This window comes from Apium graveolens, chromosome 8 (assembly GCF_009905375.1).
Source record: "Apium graveolens cultivar Ventura chromosome 8, ASM990537v1, whole genome shotgun sequence".
Taxonomy (NCBI): domain Eukaryota; kingdom Viridiplantae; phylum Streptophyta; class Magnoliopsida; order Apiales; family Apiaceae; genus Apium; species Apium graveolens.
This window is the reverse complement of record NC_133654.1, coordinates 260277469-260300210: the sequence shown is the minus strand read 5'-3', so window position 1 is coordinate 260300210 and position 22742 is coordinate 260277469. Positions and strand designations below refer to the sequence as shown.

The 22742-nt window shown below is 34.1% G+C and overlaps 1 protein-coding gene across 1 annotated transcript; it reads left to right on the top strand.

The window, feature by feature from the left end:
* The first annotated feature begins 22172 nt into the window (after window positions 1-22172).
* On the top strand, window positions 22173-22742 carry LOC141680779 (uncharacterized). Its single transcript, XM_074486904.1, has one exon. It carries the CDS (start codon window positions 22173-22175, stop codon window positions 22740-22742), a length of 570 nt encoding a protein of 189 aa, XP_074343005.1.

The following is a 22742-nucleotide window of genomic DNA, read 5'->3' as shown; positions in this document are numbered from 1 at the left end:
AGGAAGAACAAAGGGTGGAGTTTGCAAGTTATTATTTGAAGAATGAGGCCACCTATTGGTGGGAGACTGTGAAGACATTGGAAGGTACAAATGTTATTACTTGGGAGAGGTTCAAAGAATTGTTTTTAGAAAAGTATTTTCCACAGTTTTTTCAGGATCAGATGGAGGTGAAGTTTTTAGAGCTAAAGCAAGGAAATATATCGGTAGCTGATTATGAAAGTAAGTTTGAAGAGTTGTCAAGGTATGTGCCATCATATGTAGATACTGACAGGAAGAAGGCCAAGAAATTCCAGCAAGGTCTGAAGCCATGGATCAGAGGGAAGGTATTCATATTTGAACTGGATACCTACGCAGGAGTTGTACAGAAGGCCATGATTGTAGAAACTGAGAGTGAGATGTCACAGAAAGAAAAGGAAAGTAAGAAGAGGAAGTTTGAAGGGAATGAATGCCAGTCACAACCAGGGAAGTTTCCAAATTTTAAGAAGTGCAAGTTTCAGCCAGGGAGAAATTTTAATTTCAAGAAGCAAAATGCAGGCGACGGAGGCCAGGGCAACCGTCCAGTCAATGTGAATCAGCCAAATCAGTTGAGGTTAACTTTTCCAGATTGTCAAGTATGTGGGAAGAAACATGGAGGAGTTTGTAATAAGTTAAATACAGTTTATTTTAAGTGTAATCAGAAAGGGCACTATTCGAGGGAGTGCCGCAATCAGCCAGCGAGAGAACCAGTAAATAAGGATCAGCCTACCCGGAATCCAGCGGTTAAGGTTCCAGCTATTGGATTTACATGCTTTAAATGTGGGAAGCCAGGACATATAGCCAGGAATTGCAAGATACCAGCCCCAGTCAGTAATGCATTGAGGATAATGGGATCTACTCCAGCAGTAAATGAGACTCCAAGGGCTAGAGTTTTTGATATGTCTGTGAAGGACGCTATCCAGGATACTGATGTCGTGGCAGGTACGCTTAATGTGAATTCTTTATGTGCCAAAGTGTTAATAGATTCGGGGGCAACTCGATCATTTCACAAGATTTTGTTAATAAGTTAAATTATCCAGTTGAGTATTTAAATGAAATAATGAATGTGGAATTAACAAATCAAGAACATGTATCTGTTAATCAAGTTTGTGGGAATTGTGAGATTGAGATTTCTGGTAATAAGTTTTGTGTAGATTTGATACCATTTAAGCTAGGAGAGTTTGACTTTATCTTAGGAACGGATTGGTTATCTAAGCACGATGCCCAGATAGATTGTCGAAATAAGAAGGTAATGGTAAAGACGCTAGATGAGAGGATAGTAACGTTTAAGGGCCAGAAGCAAGCAAAGAAGTTCTTAACAATGATTCAAGCTAAAAAGTTACTACGACAAGGATGCGAGCATTTCGTTGCTTATGTGATTGATAGAAGTCAGGAGCCAGCAAAACTTGAAGATATTCCAGTAGTTAATGAATTTCCAGACGTGTTTCCCGATGAGTTAGCCAGGACTTCCTCTAGACAGAGAAATTGAGTTTGCGATCGACTTAGCACCTAGAACGGAACCAATATCCAAGGCCCCGTATAGAATGGCGCCTGTTGAGATGAAGGAACTAGCAAAGCAATTGCAAGAGTTGTTAGAGAAAGGAGTAATCAGACCCAGTGTATCCCCGTGGGGTGCACCAGTGCTATTTGTCAAAAAGAAGGATGGAAGTATGAGACCGTGCATCGATTATCGGGAGCTCAACAAGCTTACAATCAAGAACAAGTATCCGTTACCCAGAATTGATGATTTGTTTGACCAGTTGAAAGGAGCCAAGTACTTCTCCAAGATCGATTTGAGATCGAGATATCACCAACTAAAGATTAAGCCAGAGGATATACCAAAGACAGCTTTCTGGACAAGGTATGGACATTATGAATTTTTAGTGATGTCTTTTGGATTAACCAATGCCCCGGCAGCATTCTTGGACCTGATGAACAGAATTTTCAAGGAATACTTGGACAAGTTTGTTATTGTGTTTATAGATGATATTTTGATTTATTCAAAGACAGAAGAGGATCATGCAGAACATTTGAGGACAGCTTTGGAGATTTTAAGGAAGAAAAAGTTATATGCTAAATTCTCGAAGTGTGAGTTTTGGTTACAGGAAGTCCAGTTCTTAGGACACATAGTTAGTAATGAAGGGATCAAAGCGGACCCAGCGAAGATTGAAGCAATTACAAATTGGGAAAGACTGAAAACACCAACAGAGGTAAGAAGTTTCTTGGGATTAGCGGGATATTATCGCTGATTTGTTCAAAATTTCTCAAGGATTGCAACACCAATGATGAAGCTTACACGGAAGAATGAAAAGTTTATATGGAACGATAAATGTGAAGAAAATTTTCAGGAATTGAAGTGAAGATTAATCACGGCACCTGTTTTGTCACTTCCAGATGATCAAGGGAATTTCGTAATCTATAGCGATGCTTCTCATAAAGGACTCGGATGCGTTCTAATGCAGCACGATAAGGTTATTGCGTATGCGTCAAGGCAATTAAAACCACACGAACAGAAGAATCCTACTCATGATTTGGAGCTAGCAGCCATAGTATTCACTTTGAAGATTTGGAGACATTATCTATATGGAGAGAAATGCAAGATTTATACGGATCACAAAAGCTTGAAGTACATATTCACACAGAAGGAGCTTAATATGAGACAAAGAAGATGGTTAGAGTTGATTAAGGATTATGATTGCACAATTAACTATCATCCCGGTAAAGCAAATGTTGTAGCAGATGCATTAAGTCGGAAAGAAAAGTTGAATGTGTTATCAGTACCCGAAGAGATATACAAGGAATTTCAGAAATTGGAATTTAAAATCAGAGTTTATAAGCCTTATGAAGCAAAAACGTATAGTATGACTTTCCAGCCAGAGTTGTTAGAAAAGATAAGGAAGTGTCAAGCAGAGATAATGGATCAGGACATTAATCATTTGGTAGGAGAAGAATTATGCACGCAAAAGGACGATCAAGGTATTCTTAGGTTTTCTTCTAGAATTTGGATTCCACCAGTAACGGAGTTGAAGAATGAAATTTTACAGGAAGCTCATAATTCAAGGTATTCAATCCATCCAGGAAGTACCAAGATGTACAGAGATTTAAAGGAAAATTATTGGTGGCCCGATATGAAGACGGAAATTGCAGAATGTGTTAGCAAATGTTATATATGCCAGAGAGTTAAAGCAGAGCATCAGAGACCAAGTGGATTGTTGCAGCCATTAGAGATTCCAGAGTGGAAGTGGGAGCATATTGCCATGGATTTTATAGTCGGATTACCAAGGACGAAAGCCAATCATGATGCCATTTGGGTTATAGTGGACTGACTTACCAAGTCAGCTCATTTTCTGCCTATAAATGAAAGATTTTCACTAGACAAGTTAGTTCATATGTACCTGAAAGAAATCATAGTTCGTCATGGAGTTCCTGTGTCTGTCGTATCTGATCGAGATCCGAGATTTAATTCGAGGTTTTGGAAAAGTTTTCAAGAATGTTTGGGAACGATACTGAATATGAGTACGGCTTACCATCCACAGACGGACGTCCAGAGTGAAAGAACAATCCAGACAATCGAAGACATGTTACGTGTTTGTGCAATTGATTTCAAAGGAAGTTGGGACGAGCATTTACCCTTGGTATAATTTGCTTACAACAACAGTCATCATGTCAGTATTGGGATGCCACCCTACGAAGCTCTTTATGGACGCAAATGTCGATCTCCTGTATATTGGGACGAAGTAGGAGAACGCAAAATACTTGGACCTGAATTAGTGCAACAGACGAATGAAGTTGTTAAAGTTATCCAGAAGAAATTGATAGCAGCACAAGACCGTCAAAGGAAGTATGCAGATCAATCAAGAAAAGATATAGAATTTGAAGAAGGAAAACTGGTATTACTGAAAGTATCGCCGTGGAAAGGATTGACAAGATTCGGGAAGAAAGGAAAACTGAGCCCTAGATATGTCGGACCTTTTGAGATTCTAAAGCGTGTTGGCAAAGTAGCTTACGAGTTGGCGTTACCTCCGCACATGGAGCACATTCATAATGTTTTTCACGTATCGATGCTTAAGAAGTATAATCCAGACTCCAGGCATGTTTTTCACGTATCGATGCTTAAGAAGTATAATCCAGACTCCAGGCATGTAATCGAATACGAGCCAATAGATCTTCAAGCAGATTTGTCATATGTAGAGAGTCCGATAGAGATTCTAGAAGAAAGAGAGAAAGCGTTAAGAAATAAATTGGTAAAATTAGTAAGAGTACAGTGGAGAATCCCAAAGGTTGAAGAGTCAACCTGGGAGTTAGAAAGTGATATGAGAGAAAAGTACCCTCATTTGTTTTCCTAGGAGATTCTGAGGACATAATCCTTTTGAGGGGGGAAGGATGTAAAATCTGGGATATATCGTGTAATTATTTTGCAAATAAAAAAATATTATGCATGTTCCGTATTTATTATGTGAATTATTTGTTAAGTGGTATATGTGTTTGGATGTTTAAAAATAATATAAATTGAGTATTTTAATTTTTTATATGTCCAAAATAAAATATAGATAATTGTCATATCTTCGTACTTATTTTTATTTTGATTTATGATTTTATAGGAAATTTATGGATTTTATCTTTTTCCAAGTAATTATAAACTATTTTATATAATCGGGAACCAGCCGACTTCACCCGTTTTTACATTTTTATAATCCGAAACTCTTCCGAGAACTCCTTCCAAACCGAATTACAATATTCAGAGCATTTTCCATGTTTCGACTTTTTCAATCTGGTGTACGGTTTGTCCTGTGCGGGTTCCGGCGTAATATTTTCGATACAATATTCGTTTCGGTAAATCAATAAAACCCGTATTTTCGATAAACGGGATCTTTTTATTAAACTATTATAATTATCACCTTGTAATACGTGTAACCAGGCGCTGAGACCAAGACCGCAGTACAAATTGTACTGATTTGGATAATTATCCCGAAAACCGGTACCGTTTGGATCTGTTTTTATAAATAAATGTACTATTTTATATCCGGAATGATCCAACGGGATACTAATTTTCTGTAATTATAAATAGCCTTTACCATATTTTATTTCGTACCAAAAATCATTTGCAAACACTAATTATATAATTTTACAGAGAAAATACATATATTCATATAACCTTTGAAGAATCAAACTGCAAATGAGAGGTGTTATTGATCTTTGTTTGGAAAGCTCGAGTAACCAAATCGAAGGGTTTGAAGAGTACTATCAGATTATACAAGTGTCAGAACTGCAGAATCAAAGGTTATTTTTCTATAATTTTTATTAATTTCGAATTATTTTGATTAAAAATATGAATTTTTGTACGGATGATTGTTTGAATGATTTGATACTTGCATGTTGTAGAGCTTATTTTATTGATGATTTTAATATGTCATATGACTGATTTGGAGTTCAATAACATGTTCAAAATTGAGTTTGATCTTCGAATTTTGAAATTAGGGTTTATAATTCGTTTAAATGTTCTTTATTGAATTTGGGGGTTTCTTATTTCGGAATAAATAGATGTTCTAGAGGGGTGGGTTGTGTTCCTTATGGAATTTGCAATCTATTCGTATAAGTCTTGAAAATCGACGAGGTCTGTAGAGTAGGGAGTTGTCATTTGAAGTTTACGTCGAGCTCGCCGGAAACCAGCGAACTTTTCGGCCAATTTCCGGCCAACTTAGGGATTATTAGAATGAATTGATGGCATGGTTGTGTTCCTGGTATTGTGTAGATGTGATCTGGAGGTGGTAGTGGCCTGAGCATCCCTGGATCGTCTTCTCCGGCGAGACAGGGGTGTTTTCTGGCAAACCCCTGTAAAACTTGTAGTTTAGTACCTGTAGTTTTGGAGAAGAAACAATTAGGTCCCTGAACTTTCCAGAAATTTCAAAAATAGGATTCCTGTTTATAAATTATTTAAAAAAATTATATTTCTATTTATTTTAATTATAAAAATTCATTTTTAATTACTGAAAATTTCAAAAATTATTATTTTAATTTCCAAAATTATTTTAAATTCAAAAATAAATCTGAATTAATTAGTTAATTAATTTTAGTTAATAATTAATTAGTTAATTGGTCAATTAATTCGAAAATTAATTGATTAATTGATTTAATTAATTATTAATTGATTTTAATTAATTATTTAATTAGATTTATTTATTTATTAATGATTTAAAAATTCCGCAAAATAGTTTCGAGGTTTAAAATAATATTTTAAATTATTTTCAAGGCTCGATAAGTATTAGAAAGTTACTTTGAAGCCAGATGTGGCCAACCGAAACCTGTTCATTGCTTTAAAATCTACCCAACGACCCGTTTTGACTCTGAAAAATGTTTTAAAAATCATATTAATACCCGAACGACTGTTTTCTGACCCGAGACTTCCTTATAAATGAAATTGCATTGATTGTCTGACATGCTATGTGCTATATGTGACTTGTTTGTTTGACTGTCGGTCTATATGTTTAGTGTTTACTTGGTTTTAGCATAAATTTCAATCCGTTAGTCGGATTTGGGTAAAACGAAGGGTAGATAGAAGTGTATACCAAATAGAATCGTATGAGTTGAGTATTGATAGATACTTATGTTATGTGAGCATAAGAGGCAAGGCGTAGGAAAGGGAAACAGATAGTCAAGGAATAGGAGATTGTGAATGGAAATTGGTGAAGTATAGCAAGCTAGTACCAGGCAAGTGCTCTAAACTTTCTCGAGATATATTGTAGATTATTGACAGACCTATATTGCAAGTGCTTTGAAGCACTAAACCCTAAACCTTGTTTTCAGCTATTGATCTTTGAGCCGTAAACCTTATTCTTTCTGAACCATTGATTGTTAAATCCCCGAATACGAACCACATATATACGATACTACTCCACAAATACATGAAAACTAAATACCAAACACTGAATCAGATTGCTTACATATTCAAACCATTGCACCTTACGCTCTGAAAGACCAAATCCTTGTAACCTTGAAACTTTGATTCTTTTGTTATCCATTTCTTTCATCATTTAATAGCCATATTTCATATGTGAAGATTGGAACCATCTCATTATTGGACATCCAATATTACTTATGATTTTTGTTTACTGCTTTACATTATTTATTCTGTTATTATGTTAGAATTGGATTGTTTTATAAAATTGTGGACCTGATTCATGGTCAGACTAGATTGGTGGCCAAGTTAGGCCAATGTGTGCCTTGGATCCAGTAATTAGAGCATATATGTGTGCCTTGCTCGGGGTTAGTGCGTGACTGATCAGCAGCCTAACCTTGGTATTTAAAATAAAAATATAATATCCAATTCTAAATCATTATTCATTGTTCACTTGATACCATAACTCTTTTCACTTGATGATCATTATTCTCAGTCTTGTCAATGTAACTTGCTGAGCTAGTTAGCTCATTTATGCGATGTTGTTTATGTTCTTTTCCAGTTAAGAAGGAACCTGTTAGTAGCGAAGATCCCCAATCCAGTGCGAGAGCTAGGGGTCCAGGTTGATCGAGTTAAGCTAGTTGACAGCTTTTGGAATAGTTTATGTTTATGAAGTTTGTAATAATGTTTAATATTCAATTGTAAGTTTGAATAGTTGGGATTTGGGCCTTTGTAATATAAGTGTGTGTGTGTGGCTTGTGTGCATACTTTAACCTGTTGCGGTCTGTGGTAGTTGGTAAGTAGGGTCACTGCATATTATTATTATCTTTATTATTATTATAAGCAGGTTATAAATAAGATGTGTGTGTGTGTATGGACCCCAAACTTCTGACCCGTATTTGGAGGGCGTCACATGAGTATCTTCAACCCCGCCTTCATGATGTATGAAAGAAGAGGTGGTCACTGGTTGAGACTCTCCTGCATTCACAATATGAGGATCTTGATATGCAATTGGCATGTCAATTTTGGTACTGTCTGAAGCCTCTTCCCATCTCCAACCTTCTTCTTCATTAAAGATGACATTCCGGCTTATGAGAATCTCCATCTTACTTGGATTATAGAGAAGGTAAGCTTTATATTGTGGACAATAACCAACATGGATACATTGAACCGATTTCTCATCAAGCTTACTACGTTTACATGTATCAATCATGGCATAGGCAATACAACCAAAAACTTTAAGATGGCTCACTAAAGGCTTCTCTCCGCTTCAGGCTTCGTTGGAGTCTTGTTTAGTACAGCTTTAGTTGGTGAAAGATTTAGGAGGTGTATTAATGTTACAACAGCTTCTTCCCAAAATTCCTTAGGAAGACCCCTTGAGTTCATCAAACTTTTGGACATCTCCACAACCGTACGATTTTTGCGTTCTGCCACCCCATTTTGCCCCGGTGTATATGGGGCCGTTGATTCTCTATGGATTCCTTCTTTTTCGCAAAAGCTTGTGAACTCTTTTGATAAAAAATCACCACCCCTATCTGTGCGTAATACTTTCAAGGCTCTGCTACTTTGCTTTTCAACAAATGCCTTAAACTTTTTGAAGGCCTCAAATGTCTCCGACTTTAATTGCAAGAAAAATACCCAACTCATGCGACTATAATCATCAGTGAATAATAAATAGCAAAGAGATCCCCCTAGTGACATTGTTTTCATTGGACCACACAAATCAGCATGTACAAGATCAAGACATTTAGATGCACACCAAAAATTTCCTACATGGAATGATTTTCGAGATTGCTTACCAAGTACACAGCTCTCACACAAGTTTATAGCCTCAATTTTGGGAAGACCAGAAATCATTCCTCGCTGGCTCAATAATTTTAGACCATTTACATTCAGGATTCCATACTTTAGGTGCCATAACCTTGACTCATTATCTTCTTTAACAGTAAGAGCATACTTTTCTATATTTGACACCACAAGTGGGAAGAGTTTGTTTTGAGTCATGGGAATATTAGCTATAATTTTTGCAGATTGTTTTTCTTTAAGATCACATGTCCCGTCATCAAATATAATTGAGTACCCAGATGTCATAAGTTGTCCAGCACTTAGCAAATTTTGAGATAAACTAGGAATATAATAGACATTATTCAAAAATTTAGTCATACCGTTGCCATTGATTCCTACGGTACCTTTGCCAGCCACTTGGATAAGCTTGTTGTCCCGAGTCGTACTTTGACATTGCAATTCTCATCTAATTCTGTGAACATAACTTTTACACCAGTCATATGATTAAAGCACCCGCTGTCCAGGAACCAAACGTCATCAGCGAGCTTTGTATCGTCAATCTTTGCCATGAACAACTTTACTTCTTGTTCTTGATCCCCAATCTCTTCTTCAACATAGCTTGCTTGGTTGTCTCTCTTCCAATAATTCGCCATGACATGTCCATATCTTTTACAATAATAGCATTGGACTGATTGCCTTTGTCCTCTGCCCCTCCCACCTATTCCATGATACACGTGTCCACGTCCCCTACCTGCACTTTCTCGTTGGTTGTAATTCTCTCCTACAACATCAAATGCTTTGTCCTCAACTTTCTCCTCAGTTCTACGAAGCCTTGATTCATGCATAAGTAGTGAACCCTTCAACTCATCAAATGAGTAAGTGGACAGATCCTTTGATTCTTTTATTGCTGAGACAACATAGTCAAATTTTTGTGGTAGGCTCTTCAGTACTTTACAAACGATTTTTTTGTCGAAAACCACTTCACCTAATGCCCTCATATGACTAGCAATTCCAGAGACCCTACTGAGAAAATCCTGAACTGATTATCCTTCCTTGATTAACAAGGTCTCAAAATCACGACTAAGAAGTTGTACCTTAACTTCAATCACCTTGGTTGATCCTTAGAATTCAGTCTTCAAGATGTCCCAAGCCTCCTTCACCTTTGCTGCTAACGCGATTCTTGAAAAGATTGTCTCGTGCATTGCTTGCTGAATGAAAAACAAAGCCTTAACATCTTTTTTCTTGTTTTCCCTCAATCTATCTACATTATTATCTCGGTCCGAGTATCCTTTCTGAACAAGATCCCACAGCTCCATTGACTTGAATAAGGTCCTCATTTTTATGCTCCAAAAGTAATAACTTTCTCATGAGAATTGTGGAATCATTGCATGCGAGATGTTCTCTGAACTATCAGCCATAATTGACGTCGCCCAACTTCTTAATCGAACCTTGCTCTGATACCACAATGTTGGATTTTTTATTACAGATAATGAACAGAATGAAATACTAGTAAATTGCAAGAATGAAACTTTGATTCAGCATAAAAAAAAGATGTGCAACAAGCCCTTATATGCAGGTTTTACCTCCCACAATGCAACTACCAGATAATGGAGAAAAACTAGCAACCCACTATGCCTAATATGCTAAAAAACTGCTACTAGTTACTATCTAAAATGAAACTGCAAAAGAGAAAATATCGGAACATATGTACTGCCCCCTTTGACGTGCTCACTCTAACTTAGCTGTTTTTTTCAATCACTCTCCAACAACCACTACCTGTTACAACGAAATAATATAAAATTAACTTAACACATTGATCGATTAGAAACATATAAAGATCAAATACTAGTCAAATCTTATAAATACGCACACTTACATTCTACACTTGTTTTGTGACATATTCCCTCTAGTAATAACTAACTTCATGATGTAGTACATTCAAATTTCTCATTTTTATTTTTTCTTTTGAGAAAATATCAATAATTTTATGATTTTTTGACAAATTAGGGAAATTGAATAATCGATATTAATTTTCTAAAAAGATTTCAATCAATCCGAAAAAGTTATACAACTATAACAAAATAATATACAGTTCAATGTACATTTTATAAAATAAATTATTGTTTATATAAATATATATATATATATATAAATGATTTAAATATAAATATCATATATTAATACAAAATGATTTAAATATTATATTATAAATCTTATTTTCTAAGTTAAAAAATTTTAAAAGTAAAAAAAATCAAACAAATATAATATATAGGATTTGTACACCTAGGATTAAAATTATTAGATGGCCTTTTTATTTCCACCAAAATTGAAGTGCCTATATGGCTAAACTAATTAGCTACCTTTGTACTAGACTAGTAAATAATTTTTTCTTACTTTCACTTTGTTTACTTTCACTTTGTCAAAAATCAAAACTCTCATCGACATCCTTGGTATTTTGAAAAGGGTGGTAAATAACTTGTTTCAAAAAGACTATTAATTATATATAAAATATATATTAATTTATGTTTTTATTATAATTAAATCAATTATTTTACTTTAAAATATACCTTAAATTGTAATTAGAAAAATTTATACAAGTGATTAGTTAATATTTATTATTTGTTGTATATATAAATTTTATTCCAGCGTCGAGTTAAGGAGTTGGAGCCAAGTCTGAGCTAAACGAGCCGAGTCCGAGCTTAACATATAAAAAACTCGACTCAGCTTGGCTCATTTACCTATCCGAACTCATTTTCATATTCACGATCGACTTATTTAAGCAAACGAATCAAACTGAGTTCACTTAAATAAACTGATTTCAAATTTCGTTTATGAATGACTGTTCGTTGCAGTATTAATAATGCCATTACGCTGGTCGGTGAGATTGCATATTATAGATTATTAGTAGCTAGCATTAGATTAGATTGATTACTTTGAAGAAGTGACAAATTAAAAAATTCTTGTTCAAATCCTCTCATTCTTCTAAATTAAATCGATCATTGTACGTTAGCTGCAGTCGAATCTGAATTTGCATTATCCATATCAGCCTGTAAAATCAATAAATATAAATATCTATAAAAGATCAACGGTACCATTATATGTGACGATTTGACATTTTAGCATGTGCGGAAAGTTAAACTAGCGTTATGAGTTGAATGAACTGAAATTCTAGGAAAAATGGTTCCATCCCTCCAGCTAGAAAGAAATGGACATTAGCCTTGGTAAACTCTACCCAAGGGTGGTCCTAATAATAAATACCTGCTTATGTAGCTTACACCTGTTACGAATATAATACTGCATCTGCGTGAAGATATCAAATCGATACCTTGTCTTCTTTGTGTTGCACTGTAGTCGATCTGTACTCTGTCTGCAGATAGATACCCGAGTTCTGGATATTTTATGTGTGTGTTTGCCGTGTTAATATAAATGCAGCCATTATATTTGGAGAATGACATATGTCAACCTCAAATTTCAGTTCCCGACATGCATCTGCATGTAGTTCAAGTTTCACTACTATTATTCGACCAAAAAAGTAAATAAAGACCAAAGGATTATTCTACCGGGCTTATCCCTATCGTTATTTGTGAATATCGACCGATTTTATCCTTATAACGATTAAAAGTGCGGTTAGTAAAGATCATATTTCTTGTAGTGACGCTAAGGTTTAACGAAACTCGAGATTTATCGACTTATCTTCAGTTCTTGTTGCATGTACAGTGCACATTATTCTGGATGGGTATGTAAATTAAACAGGCTTATTGCTGTCAAAATATTTCAAAAAAAAACAATAGCCAAGTTCGAGGGCAATTCAACAGATCTAATTTATTGTTTTTCTTTATCCAGGACAATTATTGGAGACCAGAATTCTGTACTGCTAACATGGTACTTAAAATGGCATATAGAACTTGATCAATAAATAACAAAGAGTTCTATCTTATTGGCCTCCTTCAGTTATAGGGGGCCACATCTTCTTCTTGCTCTTCCGGTTTATGGATGTGTATCTGATAGAGAAATATGTACCGTATTTGAATCAATAGACGTGAATATGCTGCAAAGCTGCAATGCTTAAAACTAACTCCAAAGCTGTAATGCTTAAAACTAAATCCAAGAGAGTCCTTCATTCCTTAAATGTATCATAAAAAATTGCATCTTAGTAAGTTAGGATGTGAAGAGGTAAAAGCTGAAGGGGCAGGAAATCTTAGTGATTTAAGGAATTAAGATCTAACAGTGTTTTGTTTAACAGTGTGCTAGTAGTTTCTTTATAAATAATATAAAATATAAACTCTTAGCAATTTAAGATATGATTTTATATTTTAACTCTAACAGTGATCGCTATTTTCATTCCTTATAAGTATCATATTAATAAATTTGAATAGATATAGACAAAAAGTGAGAAAGAGGAGAGAGCAAAAAGTAAAAACAAGAGAGATAAATGAATTTTTTATTGATAAAAGTGATATAAGGGAGTACTAGTGGTTTCTTAAAATTAAGGAATGAAGGTCATGGATTAATGATTTAGGAAACTACTAAGACACTGTTGAAGTGTCAATTTATCCCAAATTCCTTATAATTCAACTTAAGAGTTAATCTAATTAAGTTGTTGGACTTGCTCTAAAAATACACTTTTGAAATTGATTTTTTTCCATATTTCTTATAATCTAGCCTTGGAGTCCAAATAACTAATTTATTAGAATTGCTCTTGGATGTTGGCCACTAAGAGCATCTCCAATCATGTAAAACCCTTAACAAAAAATCATTAATATATACTATAAATAAAAAATATAGAGATTATGTAAAAAAATATATATTCAGTGGTACATTACCCTGGTCTATAAATATAGGCAACGTCTTTGATATTGACTATATTTGTTGAACATTATAATCATTTATTACCATATTAAAGTAATATATTTTATTTATAACAACATAAAATTTTAATAATATACTATTTTCAAAATATAGCTAACCAATATAGTCAATATTATCAAAATACAATGTCTTACACATTCAACAAATTTTACCTATTATCTTACAAGTCTCGTTTAACCAACCAATTATAGCTAACACCATTTAAGATGCTCTAAACACCTACTAGTCGATGTATCCCTAGAGCATATGTAATAGGGTTGCCAAGTGCCAAATCTTATGTAACATGACAATTTTAGTTAATAACCTATTGAAATTCTATATTTTCAAAGAGGTTGGCCATCAAAATTGTGAATTTTCAAAATTTGGCAACTTACCAAAATGATTAAATTATATATACAAGTGTAAAAAATAGATATCAATAATACATATTTTAGTTTATGTAAAATTTATAATTTAATTTCAGGACCACATAAACAATTTTTGGTGGTTATTAATTATTGGAGTAAAATATCGTCAAGTTAATATAAAATCGAGTGAAAATAAAATAATAATATTTATGATAATTTGGCAAAATTGATAACTATTTTAACAATATCTTGTCGAAGATGATCTTAGTTTACATTTGTAATTTACTGATTTTGTACCTTGCCAAACGTTACATATACCTTCCCTAACGATATATTCTAATCCGATCCATTTTGTGATAAATCTTACTCCCTCCGTCTATTTCATGCGAGCCAATTGAATTTCACGTATATCAATGTGTCTGAAATATATTTTTCCTTTATAGTAGAAAACATACAAATCATATGTTTTTATATAAAACAAAAAAAATCTGAGCATAATTAATTAAAGTACCTCTTATAAGTTATAAGCATACCGAAATGCATGCAAATAAAGAAGTGATTCACGTGAATCACGTCAAATAAGATGGAGTGAATATCACTGATGTTCTTGTTTTTTCCCTACATATGTATCATCTAACTAATTACAGGTGTAATTCGTTTTAATGGTTCGCAAATTCACCTGACTCGAATTCGTTTAAGTGAGTTCGGATCGATTTGTTTAGTTAAACAAAAATGAGCCGAGTTCGGATAGAAAAACTGGCTCGACTCAACCTATAAAATAAATTAGCTGAGAAGTGGTAGAGATTTAGACTTAATTAAGCGTAAAACTAAACGAGCCGGTTCACCCGACTCGTCAAATCGGCTCCATTAGCCTGATTGAAACTGAGTTCGCTCGGCCCAAATTACAACGTTCTAACTAACACAAGCTAGGTAGATCATGATCTGTTTGGAAGTATATTTCGACACCAGCTAGATCATATATCAAGTTCTTTTCTATTTCCTTTAAAAGAACTTCGTGAAGTTTATTTGGTTATATTCGTTTTACTTTAGTTCCGGCTAGTGTAGTCATAACACACTTGGTAAATAAGCAACGGATACACCATTCAAAAATGCGATAAAAATTGAAATAGGAGTTAGGTTAAGTAGGTTCAATTATATTAGTAACGTGGGAAATGAGCCCACTAATACTGGCGCATGCGAAACCCTCATGCTAGCTAATTTCAGCACTTCTTGAACATAGATATGCTGGTTTTGACCTAGAAAAGAATGTTATAAGCACGTATACACAAAGCCCCCTGCTCAGATGACAGAACCATAGAGTATTAGTGTATCAACATGCATTATAAAATATCATGTACAGGACTAACACAGTAACACTACTACTCTATTATACTCTTGATGGGAATGATCAGTAATGAGGAGAGCACGAATGCGAGATCCAAGGAGTCAAAAGAGAATTCCAGAGGAGAAAGTGCAAGTGCTTTACAAACTACTAATATAATATACTCACTCGGTCCCCCAATTGTTATCCGAGAGAGTGTCACATGTAATTTTAAGATAAAATATAAAGTATAGTTCTATAATTTTTTTTAAAATTTTCTTTTTCTGAATAAAAATAAAATGTTTAAACTTTTATTCAGATTTTTTTTTAAAAAAAAATGGTATAGAACTATACTTTTTATTCATCTTAAATTTTGTGTCGGACATTCTCTTATAAACGATAACAATTGGGAGGGAAAGAGGGAGTACTATTCTATTTAGAATAATTGAATGTGAAAGAAAATATTTTGTGCATACCGTTTTTTTGTAATATTTAATTTGGAAATAAATTTGAATAATTTATGTGTTTCTATATTATAAGAAATAATTACGTAACTTAGGACGAAGCAAGAATTATCTAGCATAATATCGATAATATTTTTTTTAGTCCCCACAATTTTAAAATCCTATTACACACAGCTGCATCCAAGTTGGACATTTGTTTTGTTCAAATAATAAATAAACATAGTCTGTACGGTCAGAAAATAATGATACAATGTTAGCAATTGGATCAGTACCAAAGCATGATGAAACAGAAGCGCACTCGAGAAGAGAAAGAACAACAGTAACCTTTCTACTAATATAATTTAAAATGTGTGTGGTGTATTGAGTCTTGACTGATGCGAGCCCTGAAGTGAGTCAGTGCGCATGCGAGTACTAGTACAACTAGCCTTTCGCGCATGATCCTATATATTTCAAATACCAAACCCATGCCCCTCCTTAAACCTTGTGCTAACAGTGTTTTAGGACGAAAATCAAGAATCTAAGTTTATGCATTACATCTCTATGTCATTATAATCTGTATGCATAATTAGTAGAGTAGTGCATTTTTTTGTTCCCGAAACTCTTGTCTTGCATATATGGACGAATGTGAACAATTTTGCAATTTACGAGGAGTGTGTTTGTAGGTCACCCTTTATGCTCCCCACAAATATAAAGCTAGGATGATGTCACTGCTTGATTGAGTCATTCGACTCTATTAAAATGCCCACAGTTGTCGGTATGGGAGTCCGAAACGTGTCGCTCTATTTGAAAATATTTCGAGTTCAAATTGTAAAATTTTTGAATTGAACTTTAATTTCGAGTTCGAACTTTTCAAGCATTTTATTTAGGGGTGAGCAGAAAACCGCAAAAACCGCAAAAACCGCTCGTGCCGCACCAATCCGCACCGTAAAACGTGGTTTTTAATTTTCGTGGTGCGGTTGCGGTTTGAATTTTTAATAAACCCCGCCGTGCGGTGCGGGTTGTGGTTTTAAATTTCTGAAATGCGGTTCAAACCGCACCGCACTGCAATATTTAATATATATATAATAGTTTTATTTCATGATTCCATTTATTAAGTTTGATTCCATTTAACAAACTAGGAGTGCTTTCTTAGTGATCATCTTGTTTCTACAAGATCAATTGTTGCGTGGTGATCATCCTATTTATGTTTTCTCAAAAATAATGAAACACATGGTACAAAGCCAACTATTTAATAGTGAACTTATTTAATTGCCGAGCCAAACTTCTACGTTGAACTTTACAGTGTAGAATTTCTAATTTGTATTATTGAAGAATATTGGCGACTTTGTTATATTATTCGGAAATTTAATTAATTTAAGTTTTGTATTTATTTAAAAATTTTGAACTTGTAATGTATAAACCGCAGTGAACCGCACCGCATTTTTGTGGTGTGGTTTATGCGGTTTTTTAGGGTACACGGTGCGGTTGCGGTTTGAAAATTTGATCAAACCGCATGTGCGGTTTGGTTTGCGGTTTGAGTAAAAAACCACACCGCCCGCACCGCGCTCACCCCTAATTTTATTACATTGAGCACTAGTTCTCGACTATTTTATGTGTCAGCGTATGCAGCCCATTAGGTGAACAAAACCCAATTGAACTACTAGGTCCGAAGAATAGAAGCCCGTTACTCAAACATGGACCGACCGTTGAGTAAGCCTCTAGAAACAATGAAACAATTTATGATTCCATTCTCTAATGTTCGCTCGCTTTTATAGCATAACGGACGAATATTAACGAGGTTTGATTGTATATATTCACTTGAGGGAAAGATATATAAACAATTCTCTATACACTCTACTCTACTTTCTTGTATTCTCAAATCATTTACTTTCAAATTAACTGATTCTCAAATCGAAGGTGAATTTTTTGGGGATAGTTACTCGCATTCTCTTTTATTTCAAACAATTTCGAAGGGCGTTATAGGTAATCGAAAGGATGTTATAGCATCCACATAAATCTAGGCATATAAACCCAGAAAAGTGCACGAGTGGATATATCAATAGTCGTTGTATAACTCTTTTAAACTTTTGTTTTGAAATTTTTGAAAGATTATTGGCGGCGGGATATAAAGCATGAAAATTGAAAAGCTCTCGTCCAGTTTGTTCGGGCTTGGCATTAGAGGGATCAGATGCTTCGTTCGTCCAATCCATATTCCCGCATTCAAAAGTGAAGAGATAAGTTAGCCATGTACTCGGACTAAGATACACGTACATTAAAATAAAAAAAGAGGGGTCGAATACAGAAGGCCTGAATCGAACGAATGACCCTACGATCTGGGACAAAGCTGGAAAATGTCAAGGATTGGTTCCCGAAGGATGTTTTAAGGTATGAAGAATCTTAAAGAAAATTCTTTTCTTATAACAATTCGCATACCTTTAAACCCAAAAGTCACCAAGAAAAAAGGTATGTCCGAGAAATTGGAGGGCAAAATTCCGTCTGCTAAAAAACTTACCCATAAAATAAAGTAAACTCCTAAATAAAATCCCCTTTCACAAAGACAAAAAATTTCAAAAACAGAGCGCACAAAAGTAGAGTTGATGTTACACGTTTTGTAATAAATTTAATCCTTTGCTGAAAATTGAAGAAATCTGGGAGAGTTTATTTTTATGTGTTTGTGAGAAATAAAAATGATAAAGTGTTACCAACACTTATATAGGCGCCCAAGACAGACGATTGGGTACTAAAAAATCATCCATGGGCGGTTTGAAATCAATGACCCAGATAGGAGACGGTTGAGATTCAACGGATAAGATGAAATGTGAATCTCGAGGGTGTGAGGGCTGTCATCAATGATGGTTCCGGCTTTATCAAAATGAATATTACGTGCCTTAACACTTTGTGTCCAAACCGGACAACAGGAGTAAGCGATGAAAAATCCTAGGGTTTTCCTAGAAAATGTGCATCTATCGTTCATGTTTGGGGATTCGACCGAAAAATAAGGACATATTAGCGTCGACAACCCATTTGGCGAACGAAGCCCAATTGACTACTAGGTCCAAAGGATAGAAGCCCATTACCCAGAGATGGGCCGAGTGTTAGATAAGTTTGAGGCAACAAAGAAATGCTCATAATTCCATTCTCGAACATTCTCCCGCTTTTATAGCATAAATGACGAACATAAAGAGTTTTAATTGTATATATCACTTGAGCCAAAGATACAACACAATTATCTGCACACTCTACTGTAATTTCTTGTGTTTTTAAACCTTTTACTTCCTCACATTGGAGGTGAATTAGGAGAACAATCCTTAATATTTTCTTCAATTTCAGGAAAATCTAAAGGGTGTTCTAGACAATCCTAAATACGTTCTAATATCCACAGAAATCTAGATGTAACAATATGAAAAATGTTAGGTAATCAAATTGACCAAATTTTCTCCAAAGATGATACATACTTATCAACCCACAAACTAACATGTGCCAAATATCGTGTCTATGTCATTCGTTCGTGAATGTGCTTCTAGTGAAACCCTTAAATAAATATTATATAGTAAATTACCTGATATACAAGTATTTTATACAGTGTAAATTTGTAGTAAATAGTGATAAATAATTTTCTGTAATTATAATAAGACCCTCATATATTTATATATATAAAAAATTGAACTCAAAAAATTTATATGAAATGATCTCAGGAAATTCAATTTTATATGTTGACTCATATTCTTTGTAGAACCCTTAACCAAATAATTCTTAGAAGTTGTACAATTTAGGTAACTCATATAAGGTTTTCCAGAAGAATTACTCTTATTAAGCACTTTTGTATTTTTCAGTTGAACTTTGTATTTTGTAAGATATTTTATATTAAAAATTGAATTCGAAGAGTCCATTTAAAATTTAGTGTTATGCAGCAGAATTATCATGAGAGTCTATTTAAATTTTAGGATTCTGCATCAGCATTTGTCTTATATATAGTATTAATTAGAGTTCTATAGCAGAATTCGTTTTATTATATAGTATTAATTAATTTGCTATTTACGTAGAGTACAAGTGTATAACATAACATTCTAGAACAAAATTTGCTTTATTCTAAAATATTAATATACTATTTATGTATAGTTCAAAGGTAGAATTTTGCTTTATTTATAATATTAATTAGAGTTTTACAACAAAATGGCACATGTAAATTAATTATCCCGTTTATATATTGTATTTTGAAAATGTTAATAAGTATACACAACGATCCAAAAAATATGTATATAAGTTTAGATCCTAAGACTGTTTAAAAATTTAGTATTCTGCAAATCCTATATTATAATGATTCTAAGTTTGTATTTTAAAGATTGATTTTTAACTGAACGCGAGCCTATGCGAGCCTATGCGAGCCTATGCATGCCTTCTAAATGTCAAAATGAGCTAAAGCAAACATACGGATGCGAGATATACACGTGAGAATAGCAATATAACCATAGAGTGTATCATAATTATAGATATGATTAAGAAAATGTTACGGGTATAAATTATTTCTCTAATTGATTTCAAAATATCACATGAATTTTTTTTAATTTGTTATAAGGTTATTAAATAAAATAGAACCTGCATTTATATTAACAACATCAATAAAATGATTTCCGATTTCATATGACCACCGGAGACACGGTGCGCTATTTGAAAACAATATTTTGAAACCCATTTTTTAAGTCCTAACACAGTAACACTGCTAATGTTACCTTACAATCAGGCCCGGATATTTGAGTAGGTCCAAATGCAGTTATATATTCAGCTAGGAGCCTTGAAGGATACCAAAATAATGGAGTGCTGCGAGAGGTCTTTGAATTACCCCGATGGACGTCAATATATCAGTTTGGCCCAATTGAAATAAGGAGGATAACGAGCCATCTGCTGGTTCAGAAAATTTTAGGAATAGTATTTATTTGAAATATTATTATTATTATTATTATTTGACAGACTTCTTCCAAAGCTCTTCATCTTTGACTTTATTTGCTCACACATTTTAGAAAGGGAGAACAACTTTAAAAAATAAATAAATTATAGGCATTTTCGTGTGAAGGGATGTGAATTATAATTTATGAAGTTTTCATGTACTACATTAGTTTATTCAAGAATGGGATGGCAGCAAGTGGTCAACGTTAGGTTTTGTAGAATACGTAGAGATCATATTATCATTCATTCATGCTTTTACTCGCATTATTATGCTGTTTTAGACAAAGTTTTGACCAAAATCCTGTTGGAATTAATCTTAAACTTAATATTTAAGTATTTGTTTTATGTATTTTAAATAAATTTGTAGCTCTGTAGCTGTTTACATGGGTGACCAGGTCGTGCATATGAAGAAGTTTTAGGAGCTGCATGGAGTAGTTGATAGAGTCGTGGAGTTTTGTTAGGAGTATAGTTGCTGGTTTTTAGCTACTACTTTGTTCCAGTTGTTCTTTATATATACTTTGTATTTAGTTTTATGTTTAAGGAAAATGAACCGCTAGTTTCCTTCTTTTCCAGTTTATATGTTTTTAACATTGTCTATAACACTTCTTAAAACATCAGTATTGATACTACACTTGGTATCAGAGCTCTGGGTTCTTAGCTAGTGCATGCCTAAATACCAACCTAAACACATGAAGTAGTTTTGACCAAAATCCATCACCCAATATAGTAGTTTTCAACGTTAGGTTTTGTAGAATACGTAGAGATCATATTATTATTCATTCATGCTTTTACTCGCATTATTATGCTGTTTTAGACAAAGTTTTGACCAAAATCCATCACCCAATATAGTAGTTTTCTAATATTGTCTCCGTCCCTTTTTATTCTGTTACACCTGTGCTCCCTAGACTGAAGAAAGTTTTTACATGTTTTGATACTATAAAATAGTCTTAAGCTTTAATGACACTGCAGATCGACATTGACCCGCAAAAGGATGACCGTGTATTTTGATTAAACGATTAGATATTGTCAACTTCATACCAATTTGTAATTGGAATATATACATAGCAAGTCGTTGAACTTGGCTTCAAACTATGAGCTAAACTTGACTTCATGCTCCTGCAAGCTGTAAAACATAGCTGGTCAAGCATGTGCTTTGTTCTTTCGATTAAATTTTAACGACTCAAGTTACCGCAATAACATTAACAACTGCATAGTTACGTACGTCTCAATATTCAAATCTTATGTTTGAAGTACATTTCTCAACAAATTTGTAAAGTTAGAAGTGTGTTCTGCATGTATTTGTCATCTTCGCACGTTACAGCTTTCTACTAAACCCTAAAGTAATCTGCATAATACAGTAAAGTTGACAATGTGATTAGCTTAGCTGGAGATATTAAATTATCTAATCTACCTGCATATCTTTCCCCATCACATAAGAAATTTCCTATATATTCTCCATCTTTTCCTCTCCAAAACATAAAAACTTCACCTTCATATGCAGTGATCTGATCGCGCTTTAGGTAGCTTGTTTTCGAGGAATTCAACATTCACACATGAGCCCTCATTCTTTCGATCAAGATAGACCAGAAAGGGTGATCAATGGACCACGTCCCTCGCCTTTGCAGATCAACAAGCATTCGAATGTCATACAAAAATCAGCCCAATACCATCGAAAGCTTCCTGTGATAGTTTACGTACGTTCTCCCAAGATCATCCACACGCGGCCTAGTGAATTTATGGCGTTGGTGCAAAAGCTTACCGGCTTTATGCACCAAACTGATGATGCAGTACCCAATGATCGTGATGTAAACGAGTCATCTACTTCTGATGATCAAAACTTGAAATTAAATAAAGATATTTCAATTAGTGATATTTGCTACGAGAAAAAAGGATTGTGTTCGAATGCTGCAGAGGAGAAGTATGATGAAAATGGTGATGTTAGGGAGGCTTCTTCCTCTGTTCCTCCTACACCTCGATCACGCAATCGTACATTATTGCAAGATTTTCCTTTATACACACCTAATTATTCTGCTGATCATGTTTTGAGATTTTCGGACATGGGATATCAATCTCCGAACATTGGTAATGTTCTTATGCATTCTCCTTCTTTATGGAAGTCATGA